Source organism: Taudactylus pleione, unplaced genomic scaffold, assembly GCF_031769625.1.
Source record: "Taudactylus pleione unplaced genomic scaffold, aTauple2 ptg000094l, whole genome shotgun sequence".
Taxonomy (NCBI): Eukaryota; Metazoa; Chordata; class Amphibia; order Anura; family Myobatrachidae; genus Taudactylus; species Taudactylus pleione.
Genome location: NW_028284496.1, coordinates 550,812 through 574,748, shown reverse-complemented (window position 1 = coordinate 574,748; position 23,937 = coordinate 550,812). Strand labels below are relative to the sequence as shown.

The following is a 23,937-nucleotide window of genomic DNA, read 5'->3' as shown; positions in this document are numbered from 1 at the left end:
CATGGCAGAGGCACACATGGGGGATGAAAGATACAGATACAAACTTGAAGACAAGGTCCTGCCAGGCCCTTCCATTAAGCCCAGGCCCATATAATTAGTACCCGCTCCCCCTCCTCTCTGCACCCCTGGACATGATATGGTGAGACACATACAGGAGCTGTGCAGGAAGGCTGGGAGACACACACAGGACATGGACTAAAGGGGCAGAGACAGGAGCTGGGAGACACATACAATAGACAGGAGATGGAGTGTGAGGGGAACAGACACAGGAGACAGGAACTGAAGCTGTGAAGAAAGAGGTAGCACACAGGATACAGACTGACATGGACCATGCTCAAGCTGAGAGACTGGAATTGAGTTCTCCTCACAGTTACAGGGATGAGAATAGGGATATTGGAAGCCGAGGGATTTCCACCATTGATGTAATATGAATATTACATTGCGGTATGAATGACATACAGCATCACAATACGTGTATGAATATTACACTTGGGTATGAAAGACTTACAGCATCACAATACGTGTATGAATATTATATTGGGGTATGAATGACTTACAGCATCACAGTACTTGTATGAATATTACACTGCGGTATGAATGACTTACAGAGTCACAATACGTGTGTGAATATTACACTGCGGTATGAATGACTTACAGCATCACAATACGTGTATGAATATTACACTGCGGTATGAATGACTTACAGCATTACAATACGTGTATGAATATTACACTGCGGTATGAATGAGCTACAGCATCACAATACGTGTATGAATATTAGACTGCGGTATGAATGACTTACAGCATCACAATACGTGTATGAATATTACACTGCGGTATGAATGACTTACAGAGACACAATACGTGTATGTATATTACACTGCGGTATGAATGACTTACAGCGTCACAATACGTGTATGAATATTACATTGGGGTATGAATGACTTACAGCGTCACAATACGTGTATGAATACTACATTGGGGTATGAATGACTTACAGCATCACAATACGTGTATGAATATTACACTGCGGTATGAATGACTTACAGCATCACAATACGTGTATGAATATTACACTGCGGTATGAATGACTTACAGCATCACAATACGTGTATGAATATTACATTGGGGTATGAATGACTTACAGCGTCACAATACGTGTATGAATACTACATTGGGGTATGAATGACTTACAGCATCACAATACGTGTATGAATATTACACTGCGGTATGAATGACTTACAGCATCACAATACGTGTATGAATATTACACTGCGGTATGAATGACCTACAGCATCACAATACGTGTATGAATATTACACTGCGGTATGAATGACTTACAGCATCACAATACATGTATGAATATTTCACTGCGGTATGAATGACTTACAGCGTCACAGTACTTGTATGAATATTACACTGGGGTATGAATGACTTACAGCATCACAATACGTGCATAAATATTACACTGCGGTATGAATGACCTACAGCATCACAATACGTGTATGAATATTACATTGCGGTATGAATGACTTACAGCGTCACAATACGTGTATGAATATTACACTGCGGTATGAATGACTTACAGCGTCACAATACGTGTATGTATATTACACTGCGGTATGAATGACTTACAGCGTCATAATACGTGCATAAATATTACACTGCGGTATGAATGACCTACAGCATCACAATACGTGTATGAATATTACCGCGGTATGAATGACTTACAGCATCACAATACGTGTATGAATATTACACTGCGGTATGAATGACTTACAGCGTCACAATACGTGTATGAATATTATACTGCGGTATGAATGACTTACAGCGTCACAATACGTGTATGTATATTACACTGCGGTATGAATGACTTACAGCGTCACAATACGTGTATGAATATTACACTGCGGTATGAATGACATACAGCGTCACAATACATGTATGAATATTATACTGCGGTATGAATGACTTACAGCGTCACAATACGTGTATGAATATTACACTGCGGTATGAATGACATACAGCGTCACAATACGTGTATGAATATTACACTGCGGTATGAATGACCTACAGCATCACAATACGTGTATGAATATTACACTGCGGTATGAATGACTTACAGCGTCAAAATACATGTATGAATATTACACTGCGGTATGAATGACTTACAGCATCACAATACGTGTATGAATATTACACTGCGGTATGAATGACTTACAGCGTCACAATACATGTATGAATATTACACTGCGGTATGAATGACTTACAGCGTCACAATACATGTATGAATATTACACTGCGGTATGAATGACTTACAGCGTCACAATATATGTATGAATATTACACTGCGGTATGAATGACTTACAGCATCACAACACGTGTATGAATATTACACTGCGGTATGAATGACTTACAGCATCACAATACGTGTATGAATATTACACTGCGGTATGAATGACTTACAGCATCACAATACGTGTATGAATATTACACTGCAGTATGAATGACCTACAGCGTCACAATACGTGTATGAATATTACACTGCGGTATGAATGACTTACAGCGTCACAATACATGTATGAATATTACACTGCGGTATGAATGACTTACAGTGTCACAATACGTGTATGAATATTACACTGTGGTATGAATGACCTACAGCGTCACAATACATGTATGAATATTACACTGCGGTATGAATGACTTACAGCGTCACAATACGTGTATGAATATTACACTGCAGTATGAATGACTTACAGCGTCACAATACATGTATGAATATTATACTGCGGTATGAATGACTTACAGCGTCACAATACGTGTATGAATATTACACTGCGGTGTGAATGACTTACAGCATCACAATACATGTATGAATATTACACTGCGGTATGAATGACTTACAGCGTCACAATACATGTATGAATATTACAGTGCGGTATGAATGACTTACAGCGTCACAATACTTGTATGAATATTACACTGCGGTATGAATGACTTACAGCGTCACAATACATGTATGAATATTATACTGTGGTATGAATGACTTACAGCGTCACAATACGTGTATGAATATTACACTGCGGTATGAATGACTTACAGCATCACAATACTTGTATGAATATTACACTGCGGTATGAATGACATACAGCGTCACAATACGTGTATGAATATTACACTGCGGTATGAATGACTTACAGCATCACAATACATGTATGAATATTACACTGCGGTATGAATGACATACAGCGTCACAATACGTGTATGTATATTACACTGCGGTATGAATGACGTACAGCGTCACAATACGTGTATGAATATTACACTGCGGTATGAATGACTTACAGCGTCACAATACGTGTATGTATATTCCACTGCGGTATGAATGACTTACGGCGTCACAATACGTGTATGAATATTACACTGCGGTATGAATGACATACAGCGTCACAATACATGTATGAATATTATACTGCGGTATGAATGACTTACAGCGTCACAGTACGTGTATGAATATTACACTGCGGTATGAATGACTTACAGCGTCACAATACGTGTATGAATATTACATTGCGGTATGAATGACTTACAGCGTCACAATACGTGTATGAATATTACACTGCGGTATGAATGACTTACAGCGTCACAATACGTGTATGTATATTACACTGCGGTATGAATGACTTACAGCGTCATAATACGTGCATAAATATTACACTGCGGTATGAATGACCTACAGCATCACAATACGTGTATGAATATTACCGCGGTATGAATGACTTACAGCATCACAATACGTGTATGAATATTACACTGCGGTATGAATGACTTACAGCGTCACAATACGTGTATGAATATTATACTGCGGTATGAATGACTTACAGCGTCACAATACGTGTATGTATATTACACTGCGGTATGAATGACTTACAGCGTCACAATACGTGTATGAATATTACACTGCGGTATGAATGACATACAGCGTCACAATACATGTATGAATATTATACTGCGGTATGAATGACTTACAGCGTCACAATACGTGTATGAATATTACACTGCGGTATGAATGACATACAGCGTCACAATACGTGTATGAATATTACACTGCGGTATGAATGACCTACAGCATCACAATACGTGTATGAATATTACACTGCGGTATGAATGACTTACAGCGTCAAAATACATGTATGAATATTACACTGCGGTATGAATGACTTACAGCATCACAATACGTGTATGAATATTACACTGCGGTATGAATGACTTACAGCGTCACAATACATGTATGAATATTACACTGCGGTATGAATGACTTACAGCGTCACAATACATGTATGAATATTACACTGCGGTATGAATGACTTACAGCGTCACAATATATGTATGAATATTACACTGCGGTATGAATGACTTACAGCATCACAATACGTGTATGAATATTACACTGCAGTATGAATGACTTACAGCATCACAATACGTGTATGAATATTACACTGCGGTATGAATGACTTACAGCATCACAATACGTGTATGAATATTACACTGCAGTATGAATGACCTACAGCGTCACAATACGTGTATGAATATTACACTGCGGTATGAATGACTTACAGCGTCACAATACATGTATGAATATTACACTGCGGTATGAATGACTTACAGCGTCACAATACGTGTATGAATATTACACTGTGGTATGAATGACCTACAGCGTCACAATACATGTATGAATATTACACTGCGGTATGAATGACTTACAGCGTCACAATACGTGTATGAATATTACACTGCGGTATGAATGACTTACAGCGTCACAATACATGTATGAATATTATACTGCGGTATGAATGACTTACAGCGTCACAATACGTGTATGAATATTACACTGCGGTGTGAATGACTTACAGCATCACAATACATGTATGAATATTACACTGCGGTATGAATGACTTACAGCGTCACAATACATGTATGAATATTACAGTGCGGTATGAATGACTTACAGCGTCACAATACTTGTATGAATATTACACTGCGGTATGAATGACTTACAGCGTCACAATACATGTATGAATATTATACTGCGGTATGAATGACTTACAGCGTCACAATACGTGTATGAATATTACACTGCGGTATGAATGACTTACAGCATCACAATACTTGTATGAATATTACACTGCGGTATGAATGACATACAGCGTCACAATACGTGTATGAATATTACACTGCGGTATGAATGACTTACAGCATCACAATACATGTATGAATATTACACTGCGGTATGAATGACATACAGCGTCACAATACGTGTATGTATATTACACTGCGGTATGAATGACGTACAGCGTCACAATACGTGTATGAATATTACACTGCGGTATGAATGACTTACAGCGTCACAATACGTGTATGTATATTACACTGCGGTATGAATGACTTACGGCGTCACAATACGTGTATGAATATTACACTGCGGTATGAATGACATACAGCGTCACAATACATGTATGAATATTATACTGCGGTATGAATGACTTACAGCGTCACAGTACGTGTATGAATATTACACTGCGGTATGAATGACTTACAGCGTCACAATACGTGTATGAATATTACACTGCGGTATGAATGACTTACAGCGTCACAATACCTGTATGAATATTACACTGCGGTATGAATGACTTACAGCGTCACAATACATGTATGAATATTACACTGCGGTATGAATGACTTACAGCATCACAATACTTGTATAAATATTACACTGCGGTATGAATGACTTACAGCGTCACAATACGTATATGAATATTACACTGCGGTATGAATGACATACAGCGTCACAATACGTGTATGAATATTACACTGCGGTATGAATGACATACAGCATCACAATACGTGTGTGAATATTACACTGCGATATGAATGACATACAGCGTCACAATACGTATATGAATATTACACTGCGGTATGAATGACCTACAGCATCACAATACGTGTATGAATATTACACTGCGGTATGAATGACTTACAGCATCACAATACGTGTATGAATATTACACTGCGGTATGAATGACTTACAGCGTCAAAATACATGTATGAATATTACACTGCGGTATGAATGACTTACAGCATCACAATACGTGTATGAATATTACACTGCGGTATGAATGACTTACAGCGTCACAATACATGTATGAATATTACACTGCGGTATGAATGACTTACAGCGTCACAATACATGTATGAATATTACACTGCGGTATGAATGACTTACAGCGTCACAATATATGTATGAATATTACACTGCGGTATGAATGACTTACAGCATCACAATACGTGTATGTATATTACACTGCGGTATGAATGACTTACAGCATCACAATACGTGTATGAATATTACACTGCGGTATGAATGACCTACAGCGTCACAATACATGTATGAATATTACACTGCGGTATGAATGACCTACAGCATCACAATACATGTATGAATATTATACTGCGGTATGAATGACTTACAGAGTCACAATACGTGTATGAATATTATACTGCGGTATGAATGACTTACAGCGTCACAATACGTGTATGAATATTACACTACGGTATGAATGACTTACAGCGTCACAATACGTGTATGAATATTACACTGCGGTATGAATGACTTACAGCGTCACAATACATGTATGAATATTATACTGCGGTATGAATGACTTACAGCGTCACAATACGTATATGAATATTACACTGCGGTGTGAATGACTTACAGCATCACAATACATGTATGAATATTACACTGCGGTATGAATGACTTACAGCGTCACAATACTTGTATGAATATTACACTGCGGTATGAATGACTTACAGCGTCACAATACATGTATGAATATTACACTGCGGTATGAATGACTTACAGCGTCACAATACGTGTATGAATATTACACTGCGGTATGAATGACTTACAGCGTCACAATACATGTATGAATATTATACTGCGGTATGAATGTCTTACAGCGTCACAATACGTGTATGAATATTACACTGCGGTGTGAATGACTTACAGCATCACAATACATGTATGAATATTACACTGCGGTATGAATGACTTACAGCGTCACAATACTTGTATGAATATTACACTGCGGTATGAATGACTTACAGCGTCACAATACATGTATGAATATTATACTGCGGTATGAATGACTGACAGCGTCACAATACGTGTATGAATATTACACTGCGGTATGAATGACTTACAGCATCACAATACTTGTATGAATATTACACTGCGGTATGAATGACATACAGCGTCACAATACGTGTATGAATATTACACTGCGGTATGAATGACTTACAGCATCACAATACATGTATGAATATTACACTGCGGTATGAATGACATACAGCGTCACAATACGTGTATGTATATTACACTGCGGTATGAATGACGTACAGCGTCACAATACGTGTATGAATATTACACTGCGGTATGAATGACTTACAGCGTCACAATACGTGTATGTATATTACACTGCGGTATGAATGACTTACGGCGTCACAATACGTGTATGAATATTACACTGCGGTATGAATGACATACAGCGTCACAATACATGTATGAATATTATACTGCGGTATGAATGACTTACAGCGTCACAATACGTGTATGAATATTACACTGCGGTATGAATGACTTACAGTGTCACAATACGTATATGAATATTACACTGCGGTATGAATGACTTACAGCGTCACAATACCTGTATGAATATTACACTGCGGTATGAATGACTTACAGCGTCACAATACTTGTATAAATATTACACTGCGGTATGAATGACTTACAGCGTCACAATACGTGTATGAATATTACACTGCGGTATGAATGACATACAGCGTCACAATACGTGTATGAATATTACACTGCGGTATGAATGACATACAGCATCACAATACGTGTGTGAATATTACACTGCGATATGAATGACATACAGCGTCACAATACGTATATGAATATTACACTGCGGTATGAATGACCTACAGCATCACAATACGTGTATGAATATTACACTGCGGTATGAATGACTTACAGCATCACAATACGTGTATGAATATTACACTGCGGTATGAATGACTTACAGCGTCACAATACGTGTATGAATATTATACTGCGGTATGAATGACATACAGCGTCACAATACGTGTATGAATATTACACTGCGGTATGAATGACATACAGCATCACAATACGTGTGTGAATATTACACTGCGGTATGAATGACATACAGCGTCACAATACGTGTATGAATATTACACTGCGGTATGAATGACCTACAGCATCACAATACGTGTATGAATATTACACTGTGGTATGAATGACTTACAGCGTCACAATACATGTATGAATATTACACTGCGGTATGAATGACTTACAGCGTCACAATACTTGTATGAATATTACACTGCGGTATGAATGACCTACAGCATCACAATACGTGTATGAATATTACATTGCGGTATGAATGACTTACAGCATCACAATACGTGTATGAATATTACACTGCGGTATGAATGACTTACAGCATCACAATACGTGTATGAATATTACACTGCGGTATGAATGATCTACAGCATCACAATACGTGTATGAATATTACACTGCGGTATGAATGACTTACAGCATCACAATACATGTATGAATATTACACTGCGGTATGAATGACCTACAGCATCACAGTGCTTATATGGATACACTAGGGGGGTATGGCATACATTGTCACAGTGGTTATATTTATGGATACACTGGGGGGGGGTACAGCATACAGCGTCACAGTGCTTATATGGATACACTGGGGGGGGTACAGCATACAGCGTCACAGTGCTTATATGGATACACTGGGGGGGTACAGCATACAGCGTCACTGTGCTTATATGGATACACTGGGGTGGGGTACAGCATACAGCGTCACAGTGGTTGTATTTATGGATACACTGGGGGGGGTACAGCATACAGCGTCAGTGCTTATATGGATACACTGGGGGGGGTACAGCATACAGCGTCACAGTGCTTATATGGATACACTGGGATACAGCAGAAAAAAAAAATCTTTTAAACTTTTTAAAAAATGTTAAGAACTTTTTTTTTTACAGCCTGTGGTTGGATAGAACACCCCTGGATTGGACACACAGCCCCCCCCATGGAATAAATACAGCACACCCCTGAATGGGAAACACAGCCCCCACCCCCCCCCCCCTTCCTCAGACAGAGCACAGCACACCCCTGGATGGGCAACACAGTTTCCTAAACTAGTACTTGAGACATCAGTAAGTATGTCACAATTATGTAATTGTCGAGGCGTGTCCCTCTATATAATAGCACAGATTTACAGTACTTGAAGGCAAACAGCAATCTGCAATCACAGTGTCGAGGCAAGGACTACTTGTCCTGTTCGGTAAGTTAAATTGTTTATTGATTGTTATATGCACACTATACTTACCTGGTAATAATGTAACCATATTGGGCAACACTTACCGTCTGGCATGCAAAAGGTTAACCATTGCAAGCATGTCATCTGATATAGAAAATATACTTAATGAAAGACATACGTCAGTGGAATACTCTCATTAAACACAATATATAGTAGGAAGAATTAGGATAATATTTTAATGTCGAAAAAGAGCACAAATTTACAGCAATATTTCCCTTAGATGAGAAAAGGGAAAGAGATTTTATACTGTAATCTCCCCTGAACTCCGTGTCTTCTTCTTGTCTTTTTGTTGACTGATTTCGTTGTCTTCTTGTTGACTGTTCTTGTTGTATTCATGTTGTCTTGTTGTTTTGGCACTTTTTCTAATAGTATTTCATGATCCCACTCAAAACCATCGGTGCCATATAAATTATTCATACCTAAATGTTTCTAGACAGGATTTCTAGCACTGTCCTACAACCTGCAAGGTTTCTACTTTAGGTTTACATAGTATAGAACTTCAGGTTATTATTTTCAGAATTAATTACAAAAAAACAAGCTCTCAAAACACCCAATGTACTTACTGGTCTCCCAAATGAACCCTAGATCGCCACTAAGCTAATGACTGCACCAATGCGTTTGTTACAGGACTGTATTAAGGTGCATTTATATGAGGTGCTCTCCAAAGTTTTGATGGTAGAGGCAAAATTTTTAAAATGATAAAATAAATAAATCATCAGTTTAAAATAAAAAAAGATCCAAATATATATACTATTACTGCAGATTACCTAGAAGTAACAAAAGTGTGGCAATCATTGATCAGCTAAAATGTAATCATAGATAGCTGTATATAACACATTTTTGAACATGCTTGCTTCTTTAAAATCTGTTCATTAAAATTGTCTGTGCATTGCAGCTACCACGGAAAGACAGGCACGCTCACCAAATTGCTTTGCGAGGTGTAATTAACAGTTTAAAATATATGATTTTTTATTCATTTCAATCTTCATATAGAAAAAATGTCACAAGCATATTTTCGATGAGCAGATTCACTGGATATTCTCAATGTTCTTCAGAAAGAACATTGGTAATTGTTAGAATATTGACATTGATCTTACTGCTATTTGTTAAGATATTTGTCTGAATGTTTCATAACCCCATAACTAGTGACGCTAAAAATTATTTTCTGTATGGTCTAATAAAATATGTCTCCCTAGAGTCTGTGTAAATTATCTGTAAATTACATGATTTGTAAAAAAAAAATATTTAGAATTTAATTTTTTGAAAGCAATTATTTCTTAATTTTTTTTTTTTTTTTTAATAAAGTTATTTATAGAGGATTATAGCTGAAGGATTGAGAATAAAACAGGACGTAGCAGAATTTTTGCACTAATTAGTTAACTGGACAGTTAACAGCAACTAGTAGTGTTTAATTCCACCTCATCCATGGAAGTTTGTAACTAAGTAGTTACTTTGATGAGCTGTAATGATCTTTCTAGAGTAGCTTACATTTCCTGAATAACTGTTATTACACTTTTAATGCAAACTAATGTATTATTGTGTGTTTTTATCTCCTTACAGACACTTTGCTCAAAGCTCTCTGGTCTTTGGGAGCTCACTGAACAGAAATGGCTGATACAGGAAGAGAAATGAAGCCATGGGTCAGTGTCCTTCGCAGGATAGCGACTTTCACCTTTGCTATCTTACTAGTGGCGGGGGTGCTGTTCGCTTATATCAAAAGCATTCCCATAGCAACAGATCCATATAAAATCATGGCCTTTGGCATCTATGGGGCTTTTCTCTGTGCCCAACTGATCATCCAGAGCTTATTTGCATTTCTGGAGCACAGAAAGATGAAAAAAGACGGTCTTCCCTGCACTTACACGAAATCAGTGGCCTTGACTATATCAGCTTACCAGGAAGACCCAAAGTACCTACGCGAATGCCTAGAGTCTGTCAAAAATATAATCTACCCTCCAGAAAAACTAAAAATCATCATGGTTATCGATGGCAACAGCAAAGACGATAAGTATATGATGGATATGTTTAAGGAGGTTTTTGCCAATGAAGATGTTGGGACATATATCTGGGAGAACAACTACCATCACTTGGACCAACCAGCCCAAAAGCTCCATGATGATAGTGAGAATGCCAGTGTGCCTCAAGACCTTCAAAATAAAAGTGCTTCAATTTACAGTATAAACACTGAGCTCCAAGGGAATAATGCTTTTTATGATAGTATTGATGACTTTCAATACCAAGGGGCTGCTGCCTACGATAACTGGACAAATGAATGGCTACCTGAAGATGGAATTGAGATGCACGATAGTACAACATATCCGCCGATTGACTACATACAGGAGGAACCGTTGCCCATGTACTCAGAAATTGAGATGGTTGATCCCATAACTCTGGAGGTTGAGGCCCTGATCAGAACACACAGATGTGTGTGCCTCATGCAGAAGTGGGGAGGAAAGAGAGAAGTTATGTACACGGCCTTCAAAGCCCTTGGAGACAGCGTAGACTATGTCCAGGTGAGATGCATGTCTAGAAGGGTCATTTCTAAACAGGCAACTAAGGCTGGGTAAACATTAGGTGATATATATTGGGCCATGTGTTGTTTTGAGGCAAATTGGACTGACATATCGCTCACATCGCATAGTGTGTACGCTCAGTCGCCCGTGGACGCGAGTCATTCATCGCATTTTCCTATCTAATCTGCTGCACGTCAGATGGGACGATGTTTTGAACAACACCATGCTGCTAAAAGCAGCCTGGAACGGGTCATCGTACACAGCATTGTGCAGTGTGTACTTGCGGCACGATGTATCGTTCCATCTCAATGTCCCATGGCTAGGTACACACATCATGTCATGTGTACCTAGCCTGAATTAGGACTTTGTAATGTACTGTATGTGTATGGGCCAGGATCTGTTTTTGGTGTCCTCTGACTGTCAGATAGAATCAGGACATAGAGGTCTAATTTCTCAATCTCCTGCTGCAGTGGCGCTGTATATTCCAAAGTGCTCAAACTGTTAAGGGCTTGCTAAAGAGCAGGTGAAGAGCAGTGTAATCCCCCAGTAAACCTCTTTATATCTGCGGTAAGGGACCTGCCGGCATATAAATAATTATATAGAGAAACCGGTTGAGGAGATGCAGCAGTTAGGAACAAGCAGTCCCAGGCATGAAGAGAATAAATAACTTCTTTAACTGCTAATGGTAAATGTGTTACAACTTAGCCAAAGCAGATTATAATAGACACACGCTGCCCGGTTTATCTGGATTCCTTCTAATTGCGTAAAAGTAGCTGACGCATTTCTTTAATGGAATGACTGTCCCACAGTATGCATGCTGGTTAGCTGGATGCAAGCTAGTATTCTCTGTTATCAGCCATTCAGTGTGACAGTTGAGTGTCCTTTAATAGAGTGGTGTGAAAACTAAAAACATTCCCAAACAATTACGGCTGTAGCCCATCTTGAATGTTGATATTTTGATACGTTAATTTGGAACCTCTGCTTAGGTAGATATTTCGAATTGTACTAGTTGTTGTTTGACATAAGGCAAATTGCACTTTAGCACATGTGGTCATTTAAAGTACAGCCATTGATTGCAACACTAAGGCTAATTTATGAGACACAAAAAGTGCAGACAGAGGACTTGATTCAGCACGGATGGCAAGTGCTAATACGCACGCTGACGGCTGATTGTTCCGTGTTACGCATGTGTATACATCGCAGTGTGAGTGCGCGAAGACTCCACTGACATCAGGAATGCGATCAGTGATCACACAGACCCATAGCAGAGTGGTTGACAGGAAGAGCTGTTTGGGAGTGTTGATGGGGGGGTGGGTGGGTGGTGAAATGCAGGCATGCCAGTGCGTTTGGACGCCGTTACAGGGGCGTGCATAATTTAGCTATTGCGATGCCACAAGCAGCCTGAGCTCTCGCTGCGAGCCGGAAGTTTAGCAATTTCTGAGTATGGTCTGACCATGTGCAATTGTGTGTGACGCTCCGATGTTACTCGATGGTACCAATATATTCGCAAACTTGCAAGGTATTACGGACGCGAGTACAGGGAAGTGGGTGTCTTTATATTGTGCTGCGGTGGCATTGCGATCGCAGTCATTAGCTTATTCTCATAGCGCAAACTGCGTGAGTGAATGCTACCGCGATTGCAATAGCGTTCCGTGCTGAATCAGGCCCACATTTTTTTATTTACACAAGTTCACTTAATTGTGCTACCATAAAATGGGCATTAGACTACATTTGGAATGATATACCTGAGAGTCCAAGCTGGCAACACCTTAGGACAACCCTCTTTACCAGAGCCATACCTAGACTTTATGGTGCCCTGTGCCAGAGACAGCATTGGCGTCCCCAATAGGGACATAAGATAGTGCACCTGAAAAAAGGGCCATGGCTTCATGGGGAAGGGTCAGGGAACAGAAAGGGGAGGCCGGGAGATGCTGGGGATAAAAGAAGAGGAAGCTACAAGTGAGAATGATAATAAACATGAAAATTGACAGCCCCAACCAGCGCCCCTTGCCCTGCGGTACCCTGTGCCACGGCACCGGCCGCACTACCCTAGTTACGGCCCTGCTCTTTACCATTACAATTGTTACATTTACAGTTGTTATAATTTTATTGTTAAAGTTGTTACATTCTTAAAATCCAGCTGAGTTTAAAATCATTTACAGTAGGTATTAAATTAATCAGAAGATTTATGGGACTTTGGGACTGTGTTTATTACATGTTACTTTGAAGGTTTTTGATTACATTGGTCAAGGTGCACAGAGAGATGCACTTTTCTGCAAAGTGCTGCAGTAGATGCCAAATGTGCCCTGATTAAAAAGATAAGATGTGTCCTGGGTTACATTACACCGCTTATGCAGTGGGTACAGCTCTCAAAATGCCCGGTCTCCATAGCCTCAGCCTTATTGAAATGGGTATAAATCAGGCACACAATTAAATGCATAATGTTACAACTCAATGAAACAGTTGGACTTATCATTCTTTTGAATGAGCCTTGTAAGAGGCCCACAATTACTTTGGGCAGATCCCTTGCAGGGACCCAGCAACATCCATGCAAGGCCGGATTGATGGGCCTGGGGCTGATAATGATCAAGGGCCTATTGTGAGAAGGGAGAAGATGAGACCAATGCTGTGTGGGTTTGGCCAGTGCCATGTGGGCATGTACCACCCGTTACACTATTAGCCCCAATGTCTCCCTAATACATAAAAGTTGAAAAATTGCATAATTTTGGGAAAAAACTAGAAATACACTTGTAATATATATGATTTATGTCTGTCTGTGTAACCAGCTGGATGGCTGGTTATTATCATGCTGGCCTGATAATGGGCCTACAGTATGATTATGTGGAAGCCTGGGGCTGTCCCATATCCCCCATTGTTAATCTGGCCCTGCTTCCCTGAGGCTTAGATTGCTCAACTTTGTGCAATTTTGTGGATGAAATTCATTGGCTGCTCTCTCGTGAAAACTGCTTGAGCCAACAAAATGGCTGCCTTCACGAACTGTAACATGCTTCAATGCTGTGAACAAATCCTGAACTTTTATTTAATGACGTGTATTGTTTTGTAATCGGACAGGCAACTAATGAGACCGGAAAAGTATCTTGAACACATTTTTTCATATTTACACACAGGTTTGTGACTCAGACACCAAGTTGGATTCAAAGGCCACTGTTGAACTTGTAAAGGTTCTAGAGTCCAATGATCGCTATGGCGCAGTGGGAGGAGATGTGCGGATTTTAAATCTTTCAGACTCCTACCTAAGTTTCATGAGCAGCCTGAGGTACTGGATCGCATTCAATGTGGAGAGATCCTGTCAGTCCTTCTTTAACTGTGTCTCCTGCATCAGTGGTCCTCTGGGTAAGTTTACATTTAGAGTTGTCAAATTTAATTGAATTCCTAAAAAAGTTATACATATTATGTTGACTTGGATCATTTTACGGTTTGGAAACATTCCAACTTAGGCCCATATTCAATTAGAGGTGAAAAGTTGGAAAGGTTTCGCCTGTCCGTCTTTCCGCCTCCTTCGCCTGTTTCAGTGGCGAAAACTTTTTGTGCGCGTCCACACCTATTGCCCTATTCCAAACCACGCAAAAACGGAAAGTGGCGAATGCGGAACAAGCGGAAAGTACTGTTAGAAGTGGGGAAATCAGTCTGTACCCCTAAAAAAGATGCACTAACATAGGGAATCAAGGTACAAGTGTACTAATACCCCTAATAAAAGTGTTTGGGGTCCTTAAGTAGTTTAAATTGCTTCTTATTGGCGTCTTTGTAAAAGTGGTGAAGAATGGCATAAAGCAGTATTTTTGGGTAAAAATAAGAAGTCCAGTCAAATTTGGGGTACTTGAAAATGGGTGCTAGCATACTTTAATGTTTCTAAAGTGAACTTTTAAAAAACATCAAAAACGCACTTGTACCTACAATCCCAAAAACACCTGACCCATCCTTGCAGACCCACCAGAAGTCTATTTAACTAGTTTTTTTGCTTGTTCCCCCACTTTTTACTTTTTTGCCCCAAAATGAAAGTACTTTTTTAGGGTGTTCTTAGTTTTTTTTTTTAAGATTTGGCCTTTTGGGGGACTGTCCCAAGGGATCTGAGTCATTTCCCCTTGTTTGCACCTCAAAATAAAGATTTTGCAATTCTTTTCAGATGCTATTCTTAGGAGAAACTTTTTCGCCTATTACATTGCATTGAGTTTCCGCTTAGGTGAATTCCGGCTGGAATTGAATTTGGAGATAAGTTCCGACCAGGCGAAAAGCGGCAATACACAAAACTTTTTAGCCGATTACGGCTTTTCGACTCTAATTGAATACGGACCATAGTTTTGAAACAGGAAAATAAGGGATCTCCCAGGTCTCACTCTGTGACCATTAAGCCTTAGGTGTAAATTTACTAAAGTGAGAGTTTTTAGAAGTGAGTTTTAGAAGTGATGTTGCCCAGAGCAACCAATCAGTTTCTACTTAACATTTAACTAGCACCTTCTATAAGATAATAGCTAGAATCTGATAGGATGCTATGGGCAACATCACTTCTAAAACTCACTTCTAAAAGCTCTCACTTATTTGCCCCTTCAGTGGTATTTATAGATCAATAATTGATATATTAGTAATAGATATTTCAGTGCAAATAAAATTAAATCTCATGTATATTAAATACAACATTAAATTCATAGATCTTGAGGTGTATTCACATTAAAATATATATGTAAAATAAATGTGTAAATAATTAGGTATTATGTGGTACCTAATACTGGTATATACACCCTACTATCATGCACACTATAATGTTTCCTGTATGCAGTGTTGGCAGGACTTTATAATACAGTATGCTACACTTTTATATTGTACAGCCTATAAATAGACAATATTACTAACAATAATAGCCATAATAATAATAAATAGTGCATATCTATCTATACATTAGAAAAAGCATTTTCCAGCTGTAACTGGCTTGATGAAGCAGTGAGCACACTATACATAATTTCCATAACACAACATACCTGATAGTTGAATACTGTATAGTACAAGTGCATGCTTTGTAAAAATGTATAAATAATAAATATGTTTTCTCATAATTCAGGTCTTTACCGAAACGACCTTCTTCAGACTTTCCTTGAGTCTTGGTACAATCAGAAGTTTTTAGGAACCCACTGTACCTTTGGAGATGATCGGCACCTTACTAACCGAATGCTCAGTATTGGTTATGCCACTAAGTAAGTTGAAAGAAAGAAAATGGGAGGAGATTGTTATTCCAATGCAATAAAAGTATAAAAATGGGAATGAGGAGAAATACATTTTTTCTCAAAATATATGATAAGTTTCGAAAACTGTGATGGATAGCAAGCCGATCCTCCACACTGACCATACATCATAATCTAATCAGTGAATAACTGAATCCAGGACCAGAACCTACGAAAGGCATCCAATTAATTTTTAAATTTGACCGATGAATGTACTGACACAAGGTCGATGTATGATTTTACGGATAGAGTTAGGTTTAGATTGGGATTAGGGCTATGGTTAGGCTCAGTGACGTGTGGTGAGGTCAATGGCTGGGGATGCACACATGGAGATGGTTCTGAGTGCTGGGAGCCTGTCTCACCCCCTACTCACTGCAACTCTCCCCTCACTACACTAGGCTTCAGTGTCTTCTCTTGCTGTTGCTGACCGTTCTGATCTCTAAACACTGCAGGGCACTTCCTGGTCACAGGATACATCCAAGATGTTCATCAGTGCTCAAGGCACGCCCCCATACTCAGAGGCATGCCTCTATTAGCTCTCTTACTGTGCAGTTTACTGCCCGTGGTGTGGCCCCTCCACCAGCTCTGCAAGTAGTGTCTGACTATACAGGAGCGAGGCTGGGCTGTTGCTGCCTCATCTCTCGTCTCCTTGCAGTACCAGGGAGCTCCACAAAGCTGGTGAATGACAACTATAACAATTCTAACAATAAACAAAGAAGATGTTTATAAGTTATAAATATCTTCTTTGTATTATTCTAATAATTTTTATATAAAATCTTAGGAGTATGGGAATAATCTTCCCATTGCCTACCCTGACTGCATGTCCCAGGTTTGGCTGGAGTTAGGGTTACGATTTGGCCTAGACTAACAGTGTACGGGAAATCCAATTATCGACATGCCAACTGTCGACTTTCACAATGGCGACATTCTGGCAATGTCGACATTATGCAGTGTGAATGCCGACATTTTTTAAAGGTCATTTCAAATGCTGTGAGCACAGTTTTGATATCAATCAACTGTTAAAAATCTTCCGACTCAAATAGAATAAAGTAAAGAGCTACTAATACTCCTTTCAGACATAAACCTCGGCATTAATTTAGCTTGGACCCTGGACACTGAACACAGGTTGAAGCCGGGGTTCAGTACTTACCCCCTTTCACACCTAGGGCTATTCCTAGGTCGTCACCCTTCACACCGGACCCAGGTCTTCCAGGGACCCAGGTCTTTTGTCTAACATTGGACACTTGGAGATGATGTAATCTCCAAGCGCTACTGTGCCCGCCAATCAAGTCCTTTTAGACTTGTCCCAGGTCATCAAGACCCAGGGTATGCCTTTCAGAAATAAGCCGGGACACTGACTTAGGTTGAAAGTTCTGGGAATAACCCTGGTCGATTGCAAGGTTGCGGACCCAGGACTGTCATCCTGGGTCAGACCCTTTCAGACATAAGCAGTACCCGGGTTGACGGTTTTTGCTTATGTCTGAAAGGGGCATAAGAAAACTACCTTCAGTAAACTACAAAACCACTGCCTACATATTGTTATTTCAATTATTGTGGCAGAGAGCATTGAAGACAAGAGCATTCTCTCACTATGTAACCTATAAAGGTTTTGACCACATAACACCAAGTGACGGATAGCCAAAATGCTTTCCAAAACACGATTTCTACATTGTTTCTTGTTACATTGTTTCTTACCTCTACTGATCATAAGTTGTAAGCTAGTTACACATCATACTACTCTATTTAGTTGTGAGCAAGGATTGTTCTTCTCAAGCAAGTAAATTGAATTGCTTCAAGATGGAACATATTATTGTGTAACTGCAGTTACATGCATGTGAAATATAACATATGCCTATTCTTGAACTTTTCAGGTACACTGCCCGATCAAAATGCTCTTCTGAGACTCCCGCCCAGTTCCTACGTTGGCTTAACCAGCAGACCCGATGGACCAAGTCTTACTTCCGTGAATGGCTCTACAATGCTCTCTGGTGGCACAAGCACCACCTCTGGATGACCTATGAGTCCGTCGTCGCTGGCATCTTCCCATTTTTTGTTACAGCGACTGTGATAAAGCTATTCTTCAGCTGCCATATCTGGAACATTATATGGGTTTTGATCACCATCCAAATCATCGCCACCATTAAGGCCCTGTACGCTTGTTTTCTTCGGCGCAACATGGTCATGATATTCATGTCCCTGTACGCCGTACTGTACATGACTGGCCTCCTCCCTACAAAGTACTTTGCCATTCTGACAATGAACAAGAGCAGCTGGGGCACATCAGGACGTAAGAAGATGGTGGGCAACTTTATGCCCCTTCTCCCACTGTCCATCTGGTGGGGACTTCTATTTGCTGGCCTTCTCTACACTATCATCATGATGTCAGTGAACCCTAACTGCAAACTTATTGAAATAGAGAAGAGTTACTTGATTTATGGGTCTTCTGCCTACGTTGGATACTGGTTACTAATGATCGCCCTTTACTGGTTGTGGATCAGACGCTGCTGCAGGAAAAGGAGCAACCTCTATGAAATTCATGTTTGAATAGGCATTGCTAGATGAGAAATATCAGGTCCAACAGAAGATTAAGCACACGCTACCATAAGTATTAGCCAATGCATTCACCACTGTAGTGTGTTGGTGCTACCATGCAGTGGGTTACAGGACCCAATTCCCATCATTTTCACTTTAACTCTCCTTATATATTATAGGCCCAGAAACACACTGTTATTGCCATTTGCTTTAAGTGAATAGCCAACTCTCTCCTTAGTAATACCGACAACTATGGAATCAATCAGTGCAGCTCACAGCATGTTTCCACAGTTACTGATTTAACTAATACCTCTTTGCCACCAAAAACCCGGGTCCGACCTGGGTTTTCAGACATGGTTCCAACCCAGGTCAGACCCCATTTACACAACACCATCGATCTGGGTTATTCTCAGGTCAGCCCCGTTCACTCTGAACCTGGGTCTGCCCTGCTAAACTTGTGAGGTCATAAAAAGTGGGAGGTAACTGCTCCACAACCACCAATCAGCTCATTTTGAGCATGACCCAGGTCGGAAAACCCGAGTTGCGCCGTTTACACTACATCATTACGCAGGTCCATCCTGGGTACGACCTTGGTAGCTACCTGGGCTGGATTTTCGGGTCCCTTGACCCAGGTTTTTTTTTCAGGGACCCTTTTACACTGAGTTGCGACCCCGGTAGACCCAGCAATAACCCAGGTTTTTGCTCTGGTGTAAAAGGGGTATAAATAAGGAAGGACACTTATCTGTTAAAGCCTTTCAAATGGCAGCAACTGTATAATTCAGAGTCTTCAACAGGTTATATCAGGCAGTAATCTTCTTTCAGGTATCAGTAGTTATTCCAGTACATTGCACTAGCCAGTATACAGATTTTAATTAGCTAACATCAACTGCGAGCGGTGTTACCCTTTAATTATATGTGCAGGTGAATAACGTGCTGTTATTGATGTAGCTGAACATTTCATACAACAATTCCATATTCATTCCTACTGATAATTATGGATTATAATGTGATTGTGTAAAAAAAACCAAAAACACTTGAACTACTGTTATTTATAGCCCCTGCTCCTCTTTCCTGGTCCCCAAACAGTGGCTCAGCTCCTTCCTCCAAAATATGTTTTATCGTTGGGAGCATCTGATCTCAAAAGAACTTGTGTTATTTTAAATATTTGCACCGAAGGACTATTTTATGGATTAAGTATGTAAATTTGACATTATTTATTTAGGTGTGTTATCATTAAATATGACATGTTTATTTTTAGTATCACTGGCTTTTGTGATTTCTTTAATATTTACCTTGTTACTTGTGTTCCCTATTTTCACTTTGCTATAGAGACATGTTGTTCTCCTTGTGAGCTTAAGATATTAAAAATAGACCGATCTGACAAAACGATGATCAAGACAAGTGGCAGCCACAGAAGGATAATGATGGTAAATAGCATTAGTACGGGTGCTGCGATGGTATAATACTGCACATCTGTCAATGGGAGTCATTTCGCTGAGAGTTTTTGTGCCTTAACTTTTAATGAATGGGGTGTTCCTGACAGCATCAAAATGCATGCCTGCTTTTCTTATGCTAGGGATTATTCTAAAAAGGAGGAGAGATAACATTTGTTCTCTTATTACCAGATATTTACAGTATATAGCTCCATCATATATACTCAGAGCTGTGCAGTGTTTACTGAATCGTTCACATCAGACCAGTGGAGTAAGTTTATCCCAGACGCCCAGAGGCAAGTTATAATTTGGTGCCCTCCCCCATCACAGCCGCTGACACTGTAATGTAGCAATTTGCATGCAGACAGGCTATAGATAGACGAAGGCAGCAGCTGATGGTCTGACATGGAGCTCTCCACTAGTGTATGGTGGCTTCTCAGGAGCCGGGAAGGGGTGCCATGTATTGGGCGGCCGTGACGGTACACTCCAAGTACATAGTTACAGCCCTAAGTGGGGTGAATATATTGTGGGCAATGGAGGAGGTGCCCTTTCAGAGCTGGAGCCCGGCGGCAGGTGCCTCCATTGTCGCCCATAGTTCTGCCCCTACATCAGACCCTGCCTTATTGGGGGTTATAGTCTTAATTCTCTACCACTCGAACGCAGAAATACTTGTGTCCATCTTTGTTAGGAGCATATGAACCTACCGGGTGTTGTATGTTAAGTTGGCAGGAATCATTTAAAAATGCATCAAGTGAAGATAGAATGTCGACCTAATGTCCCTGGTGGCCCAGCGGGCACTTACCTGATCCCGACTGCTGCAGAGGCTCCAGTGCGACCTCATGTTCCTGGCACAGACTTCTGATGGAGTGGCGGTTTAGATGAGTAATTTACCCGGATCCCTAACCCTAATCCCTACTACTAAACCTAACCCTCCCTCTAGTGCCTAACTCAGACCCCCCCGCAGCCTAACACTAACATCCCCCCACATCCTAGCTCTAACCCTACGCCCACCTGCAGCCTATCTTTAACCCTCCTGCCAGCGCCTAACGCTAACCGTTGCATGTTGACATTTCAGATATCGACATTGTGAACATATCAATATTCTGAGGATGTTGACTTGATGCCTGTCGACATGTTGACCCATGTGGTCACTCTGTCAACTGCGTGGTGTCTATTCAACTGGGGTCTACCTGTAAGGGTCTGAGTGCACTAGCTGTAGGGGCATGAGCAAGGGCGTCGCCAGAGCCAGCGCTGATGATCCCTGCAGCAAACTGCTTCCTAGTCAAAGGCTGAAGTATCTGTGTCTAAGAAGCAGTTCGCAGGAAGGATCAGAGCTGTCCGTGGTCAGGCAACATCCAGTACTGACTCCACGAGTCCCACACACCAAAAGTGGGTGCAGGGCCGTTTCTAGGGGCGGACGACCCGTTCAATCACACGGGGCGTGCCACCTCCGGCCCCTGCTGTAGAAACAGCACGAGAACTTCCGCGCGCCCGCTGAGATTCAGTTACCAGCAGGCGCCCGGCCCCATCCCCGCAGAGCAGACGGAGGCTGGAGCTCCCGCAGTGTGCACTATGGGAGAGACGTCATGACATCTTTCCCATAGTGCAGAGGAGCAGCCGAGCAGACCGGACGCCAGAGCGGGGCTTAAGGTAAGTATTAGTGTATTTTTTTTTTTGTGCAGACGGCTTTTAGTAGGGACAATACTTGGGGGGGGGGTCAGATCTACTCGGGGAGGCACAACCACTGGGGACACCCGGGCACTACTACTGGGAACATTAGAAGGGGGGCACTTCTACTGGAGCAGACACTACTACTGGGAGCACCTGGGCACTACTACTAAGGACATTACAAGGGGGTCAGTTCTACTGGGGGAGGCACAACCACTGGGGGCACCTGGGCACTACTACTAGGGACATTACAAGGGGGGCACTTCTACTGGGGGAGACACTACTACTGGGGGAGACACTACTACTGGGGGCACCCAGACACTACTACTGGGGACATTACAAGGGGGGCACTACTACTGGGGGTACCCAGACACTACTACTGGAGGAGACACTACTACTGGGAGCACCTGGGCACTACTACTAGGGACATTACAAGGGGGGCACTTCTACTGGGGGAGACATTACTACTGGGGGAGACACTACTACTGGGGGCACCCAGACACTACTACTGGGGGAGACACTACTACTGGGGGCACCCAGACACTACTACTGGGGGAGACACTACTACTGGGGGCACCCAGACACTTCTACTGGGGACATTACAAGGGGGGCACTACTACTGGAGGAGGCACTACTACTGGTGGCACCCGGGCACTACTACTAGGGACATTACAAGGGGGGCACTTCTACTGGGGGAGGCACTACTACTGGGGGCACCCGGGCACTACTACTGGGGACATTACTCGGGGGGCACTTCTACTGGGGGCATTGCTTAGGAGGCACCACTACTGGGGGCATTACTCAGGGCCCAGGGGCACTACTACTGGGGGCATACTCTGGGGGCACTACTACTTAGGGCTTTACTACTTGGGGCACTACTACAGAGGGAGCATTACTATTGGGGGCACTAACACAGGGGCATTAATACTGGGGAATTTATACAGGGGACACTACTACATGGGGCATAACTATTGGGGGCACTAATACAGGGGCATTATTCATGGGGGCACTACCACAGGGGGCATTACTACAGGGGACATGACTACAGGGGGCACTACTA

General features: G+C 41.1%; 1 protein-coding gene across 1 annotated transcript; it reads left to right on the top strand.

Moving 5' to 3' along the window:
* The first annotated feature begins 9,422 nt into the window (after positions 1-9,422).
* Positions 9,423-21,036, top strand: LOC148526743 (hyaluronan synthase 1-like). Its single transcript, XM_088469844.1, has 5 exons — positions 9,423-9,461; positions 11,058-12,010; positions 15,139-15,364; positions 17,085-17,217; positions 19,116-21,036. Exons 2-5 carry the CDS (start codon positions 11,105-11,107, stop codon positions 19,786-19,788), a joined length of 1,938 nt encoding a protein of 645 aa, XP_088325970.1. The 5' UTR covers positions 9,423-9,461; positions 11,058-11,104; the 3' UTR covers positions 19,789-21,036.
* Positions 21,037-23,937: the final 2,901 nt, after the last annotated feature.